The 11065-nt window shown below is 35.5% G+C and overlaps 1 protein-coding gene across 1 annotated transcript; it reads left to right on the top strand.

The window, feature by feature from the left end:
• Positions 1-8179: 8179 nt before the first annotated feature.
• Positions 8180-10860, top strand: LOC18048047 (axial regulator YABBY 1). The gene is made up of 7 exons (XM_006445239.2): positions 8180-8505; positions 8651-8803; positions 8922-9048; positions 9776-9824; positions 9942-10017; positions 10290-10370; positions 10516-10860. The coding sequence occupies exons 1-7, from the start codon at positions 8407-8409 to the stop codon at positions 10585-10587; spliced, it is 657 nt and encodes a 218-aa protein (XP_006445302.1). The 5' UTR covers positions 8180-8406; the 3' UTR covers positions 10588-10860.
• Positions 10861-11065: the final 205 nt, after the last annotated feature.

The following is an 11065-nucleotide window of genomic DNA, read 5'->3' on the forward strand; positions in this document are numbered from 1 at the left end:
GAGATTTTTGACTATGGGGTATCGACTTCATGGGACCCTTTCCCCCGTCTTTTGGCCATCAATACATATTGGTTGCTGTTGACTACGTATCGAAATGGGTAGAAGCAATTCCATGTAGGACCAATGATCACAAGGTGGTGATAGCATTTTTGAAAAGCAACATTGTTTCACGTTTTGGATTCCCACGAGCGATAATCAGTGATGGTGGTGCCCACTTTTGTAACAAAGCATTCAAAGCTCTTTTGACAAAGTATTCAATCACACACAAAGTGGCAACTCCGTATCATCCGCAAACCAGTGGCCAAGTTGAGATATCCAATCGAGAAATAAAGCACATATTAGAAAAGACGGTGAGGCCAGACAGGAAAGATTGGTCATTAAGACTTGATGATGCATTATGGGCATATAGAACGGCTTTCAAGACCCCGATTGGGATGTCACCCTACAGGCTAGTGTATGGAAAAGCTTGCCACCTACCTGTGGAACTCGAGCATCGTGCATATTGGGCCATCAAGAAATTCAATTTTGACATGCAGCAAGCCAACTCAGAAAGAAGATTACAACTGGCAGAACTTGAAGAAATTCGCAATGATGCATACGAAAATGCCAAGATTTACAAGCAACGAATGAAAGTCTTCCATGACAAGCACGTTATGAGAAAATCGTTCACTCCAGGTCAGAAAGTGCTTTTATTCAATTCTCGCTTGCACCTATTCCCAGGTAAGTTACGCTCTCGTTGGTCTGGCCCATTTATTGTTCATACTGTTTTTCCACATGGGGCAATTGAAATTAAAGACCCAAAGAATGGTGTCACGCTTAAAGTTAATGGTCAAAGATTAAAGCCATATCTAGAGTACCAACCACATGAAGAAGACACCGAAATAAATTTGAGTGACCCACCAAATTTGAATTGATTTTTTTTTCTTTTCGTTGATTTGATTTTGTTTTCTTTCTTTATATTATTCTTTTGCTAATTGAAATTATTTTTGCATAAGTGTGTTTATTTTACCATTAAGTTTTCTCTTATCATTGTTAATCATGAGTCTCATACTTAGGCCGTTCCTCCTGAACATTCTTAAACCACTTCAACGTGTCAAAACTCATCTCAAAAGGCAGATTCAATTTTGTAAAACACAACGCATTTGGGCTCTACAACCACCAGAGTTAGTAGCCTATGTTGAGGGTTTAGAAAGCCAACTCAGAGACATTGAGAGAAGTGTTTACGACATCCAGTTGGAGCTTGAGGTAAATTCAATAAGAGGACGATTTTAATTTTCTTTGTGTGTTTTAATTTGTTTTTCTGTTTGTGTGCTTTAGTTTGTTACCCCGGTGAAGTGGCGGATAACGGTACTCCGTGACAATCAAGTCGGTTACTTCAGTTTCCCATAATAACTGATATTCTGAGGCGAAGGTATGGACAGAAACGAGATTCTAACGAAGCTTCACAAGCGATTCCCTTCACTTCCTCAGAATGCCCTCCTTACGATCTATAAAGCTCGGTCCGAACGCATGCGATTACTCATGAGAAATAACATACCTGCTGACATCCGTTGGTTAATCGAGGCTAAAGTACGATCGGCAGGGAAGATAAGATTCAATTCATTAGGGATGGCTTGAATAAGGAGTCATTGGATGATATCCTTTTGTCTCTTGAAATGCATCCCAGTGGATATGTGCAAGGAGCGATTCTCCAGTTATGGCCATTATTCCAGAAAGAGCATGCACGATATAGTCTCGGGAATCTGACTATAAACGACCCTGTTTGCCTGTTTATAAGAAAACTGGATGGGAAGCCTATCCTCGACCCATAGAGGGCGTTCAAGCCGTTTCTGGACGTAAAACCAGAGGAAGATGTGAGCCACAGTCGCAACTACGTGTAAATATCCTTTTACTTTACTGTTATTTTATTTCATTTCACTGTTGTTTTATTGTTTGCATTATTGTCTTTAATAATTTTATTACTGTTTGCTTTTTCCTTTTTACTGTTTTCTTTTTGACTCGCGAGCCATGTGCTTCATGCGTTATTTGACACTAACATGTTACCTCATTCACAGCTGTGACCCACTATCACCAAGACTCTTAAATGTGATTTCTTTTGTCAAACACTCACAAATTGTTTTTGAGAAATATTCCAATGGCAGCTACTCCCAATAGACAATTCAAGAACATTTGTGTGCTTTCTGGATTTACCTATGGCAAACATAAAGAGTTCGTTGAGGCAGCCATAGATCTTGGTCGAAGCATAGCAGCGAGAAATTTACATTTGGTGTATGGAGGAGGTAACCGAGGGTTATCAAAAATGGTCTCCGAAGCAGCTTTTATCAGAGGAAGTCAAGTGTTAGGCATCATCCCAAGAGTCCTAAAACCATTGGGCAGTTCGTCTGACTCATCAACTGGAGAAGAGTTAGTCGTCTCAGGTATGCAAGAAAGAATAACTGAAATGCTTAATCATGCTGATGCTTTTGTTTTCCTTCCAGGAGATCTTGCAACACTAGAGGCACTTATGACACTAGCATCTTGGGCCCATCTGCACATCCACCAGAAACCCATCGGTTTGTTAAATGTCAATAACTTTTATGATGGCTTTATCGCATTTCTTAACCATGCAATAAAAAACTATTTCATTCCCTCTAATGCGAAAAAACTCTTTATTTGTGCTCACACTGCTAATGAGCTACTTGATATGTTACAAGCTTATCGACCGGAGCCAGACCCCTGGACCTTTGTGTTGGAGCGTCCAAATAATGATGGTAACAGTAGCCGCAGTAAGAAGTACAAATTAGATTTAACTCTCCGCCTGTAAATATTTTCTTCTGTGTTGCACCACCCAGGTGATGTCTTCTAAACTCTACTTCTTTCATTTCAAACATTGAGGACAATGTTTCGTTCTGGTTGGGGGGAGGGAATAGTCGACAATTGTGGAATTTTGGTTAAGTTTTTACTAATTTTTTGTTGTAGAAACTAACTGTTGCTAACTTTTTGTGTTGAAGATGGCTGAATATGGAGTGTAGTTACTCTAGAAACGCATCTTCATTGTTTAAAAACAAATTCAAAAAAAAAATTCAAAAAAAAAAATTAATTTCAGACATTTTCTTTTTCTTTATTATGTGTTTATGTTTATTTTTCTTCTTTAATTTCTCCTCTATAAATATACATTTTCCAACTTTTGAGTCAAAGATGGCTGAATATGGAGTGTAGTGCCTCTAGAAACGCATCTTCTTAGTTAAAAAAAAAAAAAAATTTCTAATAAATTTTTCTACATCATTTTCACATTCCTGCATGCATATTTTTCTTTCATGTTTAGAATAGGTTGGGGGGTAGAATGTTGTTAAAAAAAAAAAATTTGTGTTATTTGTTTTAACATTGGATGACATGATTAATTTCAAATTTTATTATTTGTATTATCTTTGGTCTTAAGTGATGTTACGCTATGTTTGCTACTTTACATGTTGATGTCGGAGACAAATATGAGTTGCTTGAAGGAATGAACATGTCATAAATAAGTGCCAAGTGAGTTGTTGAGCCTATCATTTTCTTGGAGAGTAACCCTTTTGCCCATTCTCTATACAGCTTAGCAGTTTATTATTTTATACACGATCTCTACATTTCTTTTGAGTTAACCCTTTAAAAAAAATGGTAAAAAAAAAAAAGTGTTGCTACATTTGGAGGCCCATCTAACTAGTAGATATTGAAAATTATTTAGAGCCCTAAAAGACGATGGAGAGGCCATCTTTGATCCGTTTGAGCCTTTCAAGCCATCCCTTTTATTTAATATCCATAGTTAACCCTTTTGAGCCTTTAAAAAAAAAAAAACATTTTCTTTGTCAACTTATCATCTTGACCCACTCCGATTTGGAGTATTACCTGATATCTTATAAGTTCCATCACCTATGTATGTTTGAGAAAATGTAAATAATTATTTTGTTCAGTGAAGTTATGCCAAATAAAAGCAAAAAACAAAAAAAAACAAAAAAACAAAAACAAAAACAAAAGTTGTTGTTTCAAAAGAATAAAAATAGGTGAAATCCACCTTGCAACTTCCAAAAAAAAAAAAAAAAAAAAATTCTCTGCATTTTTCTCAAACATACACTTTGTTTTCCTTATTTTCCTTCTTTGTTAGCCATGTCCCTAGCCTACGTTTCGTCCTAATAAAAGTCCTTCTTGATTTTAGGGAACTATAATTTGAAGTAGAAGCTAGTTATATGGGCTAAAAAGATGTAGTGATGCATAATTAAAAAAAAAAAAGATAAATAAAGTGGGTTGACTAACATTTTATTTGACTTGAGATCGTATTATTTCTAAGCTGAGGGCATATTTATTTCATCTTGGTGAGAGCATGTGATATCACTTCTTTATTATTTTCTCTCTCAATTACCATTCATTGGAGTGACTATTTTTATTGGGATTAATTTATTTGTGAGAGTGTCACTACTTCCAGTGAGATTTTGGGGTTTGACATGTCATTCTTGAGAGTAGCTAAAACAAAGTCTACTGGGCTAATTCATGTGGATGGTTGATGTGGGTGTGATGTTGCTTTAGACTGGAGATAATGCTTATACTTTTATTTGATTGCTATCATTAATCTGATGGAATAAATACGAGTGTTTCTATTAAAACAAAAAAAAAATTATTTTGAATTTGAATTTTGTTTTCGCTTTATTTGCTAGGGACTAGCAATAAGCTGGTTGGGGGTGTGTTGAGTGTTAGAAAATGCATATTTATAAAGGAGAAAACCGTCATTTTACATTTCAAGTCTTACTAACAACCCTTACTTTTATGTATTTAACATTCTTATGATTTAATTACGTGTGTTTTATTTTAATTAAGTAATTTATGTATTTTAGGGGCATTATAGTCATTTCACAACAAAGGAGAGATCAGACGGCAAAACGGACATCACTTTTGAACTCAGGACGGTCGAAAACCTTAGGAGGAGCATAAAAGGAAAAATGGCACTATTCACATGTACGGTACTATTCACGTGTACGATACTGTATATGTTACTGTTCACGACACTGTTCACATAGACGGATGATGACGTGGCATTGACCGATGATGTGGCATTGACTGATGAGGTGTCACGATCCTGTTGGACTAAAATTCTTATGTACTGTTGATGGTGACGTGGCAGCATATCAGTGGACGAAAAATCTCGCGTACGGTGCATGCATCACACAGGATTATTTTCAACCAAACCGCGTTACTGTTCATCCGGGTCAAACCGCGTTACTGTTCAAAGTCGGGTCAAACCGTGTTACTGTTCATCCGCGTGGTCAAACCGTGGATTGTTGACTGATGACGTGGCGCAATCCTGAGCGTCCAAACTATTTTTAATCCGATGGCCATGATTTACTCCATGTATCTATAAAAAGGGGGCCTCCCCCCCCTAATTTGATATCTCTGAATCCATTTTTGGGATCCATTTTCTGTAATTCCCTCTCCATCTTGTATTTTCTTCGTATTTTAATAAATTCCCATTTTGCCCCTAGTTCAATTATGAGTGGCTAATTTTCTTTCAAGCTTGGGTTGAAGGTGAAGTCTCAACATGTGTCATGGGCTTAATTTGGTAAATTTATTTTCTCTTCCCCTCTAGTTTTTGTGGATGTTTTGACTTCTCGTCGACAAATAATAATATTCTTGTCTAGTACCGCCTTGGTTACACCGGCTCTCTAGTATAAGGTTATTATTATTTGGCACGATAAGCCCTTAGCACCATATTGATTAGAGCGTGGTTCATGAGGTGTGGATTCCCCCCTCATGATTTAATTGGCATTAATACGGATTATTTAGCCCATGATGCATGTTGATACGGATCCAGATACCCAAGTACGTCATTTCAATAGAATTATCTTCAATTTATTCTCGCCATTGCAATTCCAATTTTAGAATTTATTCTCGCCATTTTAATTTAAGTTTTAGCATATACCAAATCATTTCCACCATAAATCCAACAACCCATTTACAAAATTAATTCTACAAAATTAAAATCCACCTCCTCGTGGGATCGACACTCGTCACCATAGATCTATACTACAATAGATTCGTGCGCTTGCGAGTACATTAAAATTTGCACAACAAAAGGCACCACCACCGACAGAGAAAGAGAGCAATTTAGGCTGTTGTTGATTTTGCCTTAACCAAGCTGAAACGAAGGGGAAGAGAAACAGAGAAAAAGGAGTTGTGAGACGAAGAGAGAGAGCAATTTGAGGCCAGTTAAAACGGCGCCGTTTTAGAAAGAATGAAAGAAAAAAAAAAAGAAACAAAAACGGCGTCGTTTTGGTTCAATTCGGGGTTTGACCCGGGGAAAATAGCATTTTCCATGTACAAAGAGTAGGTGCCCGGCATTTAGGGCTTTTAGTTTTAGAGTGAACCACATCTCGCCACACCACATGATCAAGTCAACAAAGAAAGATTTTGATATGGTGGTGGCCAAATGATGGATCGATGTGGTCAGGGGTTAACAATGACAATGGAATTGTAGTGAACCAAGAAAAGGCATCGATCGGAGGCTAAGTTTTTACTGTGAAAACAACAGGTGAATGAGCCAAAGCTAATCACTCCCATGCACACGTCCCTTTCTCTCCCTCTCCCCCACCTCTGCCGCCTCTGCTCTCTCTCACCCATTGCTGTTCATTCAATTCCTACCATTCATTTTATTTTCCATCCCCTCTACTCCACTGCATGTGACCCGTTTAGTTTATTTACACCAACAGCTTCTAACATGCACATGTTCATTAATCTCATTCCCATAATAATTATTTCTCATTAAGAGTTGACGATGGTAAGATAAAGTTTTACACGGGGCAGATGCATCCTCGCTCTCCTCACTACTGTTCTAGTTTTTTGATGATCTAAAAATTTTCACAAAACGCATCTCGGTTATAAAACAGTTATTATTGGTCAAAGTTTTAACATCAGTGCGATAATGGGGAATTATAAGAAGTATGAGAGTAAATGTTAGTGCTATAACTTTTAAAATAATTATTATTAGTTCTGTCGTAAAAATAATTAGTTGTAAAAAAAACTAGTTAAGTGTTTGATAAATACTATTTTTTAAAATATCGTGAGTTTTAAAAGTATTTATATGTGTTTGATATTATTAAACTACTAGAATATAAATGACTAAAATAAATATATTATTTAATGAAAATTACTTACATATATAATATTTTTAGTTGTGTATATATAATAGTTGGTGAGTAAAAAAGATAATATTTATATTTTATTAGTTTTATTCTTTGTTTTGTTATTCATCATCATCATAATCATCATAATTTTCCGATTAACAATGCTAAAGTCAAGGACAAGGTAAAAGACAAAAAAAAAAAACTCTAATACAATATATTTTGTCTTGTAATATATTGAAATATTCATTTTTTATCTTTTAGCTTATCATTGACTTTAATATAGTTAGGTATTACTGATTGGAAGCTTATTATCCCTTTAAATTTAATAATTTCACTTCTTAATTGAATTAAGATAATTTGTGGTTTATCCAATGTATATGAGGATACATGTGTAGTTAGCAAGGATAAAACTAATTCTTGCACTAAGATTTTAAAAAACTACTCATTCGTTGATTTTCAAAATTTACTTTAGAATTGGGTGAATTTACCAAACATTAAAATTATTTTTTCCTTCTCAAGACCACCTTTGAACATTCCAACATCAATCTCAAATGAGAATGGACCTAAATGGTAAATGTATAAATATCTTGGGAGAAAGTATCAATCTCCCTTAGTAAAACTTTTACTCATATATATTCATTTTAAAACGCACCAATCACGGTGGAAAGAAACAAAATTTAAAACACAAGAGTAATTTCATTGGTGATGGGATTGTCCTAATTAAGATTTTTTAATTGGTTTGTTAAAATTCAAACAACGATTGTTAGTAGATCGAAATTTGCTCAACTTCTTGTACTAAAGATTGTTAATTATACCAGTCTGAGCCAAATATGAGCTTTTAAACTAATTTTGAGTATAAATTAATCTCATAGATTTTTATATTTAACTCAAACTCTTCCACAAGATAAAAGATCAGTTAAAAATTAACATGTGCATGAGCTTCAACTCATGAGTCATGATCAAACTTTTAAATACGGATTTGACTCATAGTTTTCTATAAAGAGAAGAAAGTTACTGTCCATATATATATAATATATTAAAGAGAAAAAAAAATTCTTTAATGTGTTCTTCCCGTACTATATTAGTGGTCTCTCTCTCTCTCTCTCTCTCTCATTCTCTATTTCTTCTTCCTCTTCTTTATATCTATAGTACTTAACAATCAAGAAGATCAGAACAAGTTGGGATTTTATCATCCCATCAGTCCACTGATCAGTCAGTCCATCAATCAATCAAATCAAAACTAAAAAAATTAAAGAATCAGGATAATCAAAGAAACAGGATGTCATCCTCAACACCTGCTGCTTTGTCACCGGACCATCTCTCTTCCTCCGAGCAGCTCTGTTACGTCCACTGCACCTTTTGCGACACTGTCCTCGCGGTACCTTATCATTTCATTTTCTCGGTCTCTGACCCCCCGTCCCCTTTCCCCCACCCACAAGTTCTTCCTTCATATATCAATAAATTCTTTTCTTTTTCTAGTTCTTTGAATGGCTGTTTAATTATTTTGTAAAAATGTGGTTCAGGTGAGTGTTCCTTGCACTAGTTTGTTCAAGACTGTGACGGTTCGCTGCGGCCATTGCACCAATCTTTTGTCTGTGAACATGCGCGGCCTGCTGCTTCCTGCAGCTAATCAGCTTCATCTGGGTCATCCTTTCTTCACTCCTCAGAATCTTCTGGTACATAAGAAATAATAAGAATTTCCAATTAATGTTGTACTTGTTATAACATGTGACTTACTATTTCATTTGAATCTAATTCGTTTCTATTGGGTACTGGGGATGATGGATATAACAGGAGGAGATCCGAAATGTGCCAGCTAATATGCTGATGATCAATCCGCCAAATCCAGCTGATCAATCTGTTATGCCTGTTCGAGTAGTTGATCATCAAGAGATCCCTAAGTCTCCTGTTGTTAACAGACGTGAGAATTAAGAAATACACACACACGCTTCATTTCTTTTGCATTATTTTAGTTACATTAATTTCATATGGTCGGTGAATACTAACAAGTGCAAGCATCACAGCACAACCTATATTCATAAATTCTAGGTCTATATATGACCTTTCATTTCATGATAACCCTATTTTTATTTATTTATTTTTTCAGAGAAGTGAAATTTGACAAAGCACTTGCAAAGTAGCCTTTCGAATTTTCCAATAGGCTTTTAGCTTATAAAGAAAGAAATTTGAAAAAGTTAAATTGACGATTTTAAGTCTTTGTTTCTCAACGGTGTTTGTGGTTAATTTCTTCATGTGGTAACAATATCTAGGGCATTAGTTCATGCCTAGACTTTCTTCTTCATTTCCTTCCAGATCCATATAGTACCACATAAAGCCCTGTTCAGATCTGCTGCTTTAGTTAGGTCACTGCAGCTTTGAAGACGAACTTTAACTTGAAACACGATGCATAGTAATTAATGACTGTGTTACAGATCATGAATAGTTCAAAAATGAATAATGAACCCATGTAAGATGCATCATACATATATATACACTGAGGATGATGATAATGATGAAGAAGTGATGATAGAGTGAGAGACATTAAAGTAAAACCGAAACAACAAATTAAATGTTTCAAAAGTCAGCGAAGTGATTTTAAAGTGTCTGTCTGCTTGTGTCTGTGTGGGCTTTGTGTTACAAATGTGCAGCTCCAGAAAAGAGACAGAGAGTCCCATCTGCCTACAACCGCTTCATCAAGTAAGTGTTCATCTGCTTAATAATACCTCTTGAATATGCATATACATGAAGCATGAAGATGATATTGATTGATATTGACATTAACAAATAACAAATAACAAATCATACATGTCGCAGGGACGAGATCCAACGCATCAAAGCTGGAAATCCTGATATAAGCCACAGAGAGGCCTTTAGTGCCGCTGCCAAAAATGTGAGACCCAAGAAAAATTAATTTCTAAAGTCCATTGGTCCAACACATTGATCTTATTCGAGTTTCTAGCGAGGGTTTTTTTTTTTTTTTTTTTTTTTTGAGAGAAAGTATAACTTTCATTCATCCAATCGAGTGAATAAGTACAAAAAGTTTGTTGGTATATAATCTAGCGAGGGTTTTATTCTTCTTTAACTTCCAAATATTTTTTTTAAAAAAAATTAAGATGGTTTGTTATAAAATTATGTCTAAATTAAGCTATTTTGTTCTTTCAGTGGGCCCACTTCCCTCACATCCATTTCGGACTTATGCCATCTGATCAGCCCGTGAAGAAAACTAGCGTGCGCCAGCAGCAGGTACTTAATCAAATCTATAAATCATAAACACTGTGTGTGCGCGCGCGTGTGTCGTTTTGTCACATTGCACTCATAATTTAATTTCTTTAAAGAAGCGATTTCTGGGTGTTTTAATTCTGAGATGTTTATTTTGTTCCGAATTTAGGAGGGAGAGGACGCGATGATAAAGGATGGTTTCTTTGCTCCTGCCGCAAATGTTGGTGTCACTCCTTACTGAGAAGAAGTGATAATTAATATTAATATTGCTGGGGTTTGGTTGTAGTTTATGTCTTCTTCTTTTATGTTTTCTGTATAATTACCTGTTATTAGGAATGTCATTTTAGTGTTTCTTCCTAGGAGACTGATAAGAATTTTGGGGCTTGGCCATCTGCCTGGGAGAAAATTTTATAGTATCATCAGGAATGTTTGCTGTCAATTAGCTCAATTAGATAACAACTAATCTCTCTCCCCGGGAATTAACTATCTGAAATGAAGACTTCTATTCCATTAATCGTGTCCTAGTTTTTACTATGATCCTTTTCTGTCTTCTTGGATATTCTTTTGTTCCCTTTTAACATATTGTAGGAGTTATTAGTTTCTTATCATTTTGCTTGTTAGTCAATCATACACACACATCTGATGAGATAAACTGATAATGAGATGGCTCGCTCTGTCGCTCGAGTCAAAGTTTCGTAAACGTTGTATTTGTTCGTATT

The sequence above is a fragment of the Citrus clementina genome, unplaced genomic scaffold (genome assembly GCF_000493195.1).
Source record: "Citrus clementina cultivar Clemenules unplaced genomic scaffold, Citrus_clementina_v1.0 scaffold_3, whole genome shotgun sequence".
NCBI lineage: Eukaryota > Viridiplantae > Streptophyta > Magnoliopsida > Sapindales > Rutaceae > Citrus > Citrus x clementina.

Excerpts from the sequence above, each read along its gene's own strand:
- LOC18048047 (XM_006445239.2), top strand. The coding sequence starts at position 8,407 with ATGTCATCCTCAACACCTGCTGCTTTGTCACCGGACCATCTCTCTTCC. Across the intron at positions 9,049-9,775 it reads GTCTCCTGTTGTTAACAGAC|CTCCAGAAAAGAGACAGAGA; the intron begins GTGAGAATTAAG and ends ACAAATGTGCAG. Across the intron at positions 9,825-9,941 it reads GCCTACAACCGCTTCATCAA|GGACGAGATCCAACGCATCA; the intron begins GTAAGTGTTCAT and ends TACATGTCGCAG.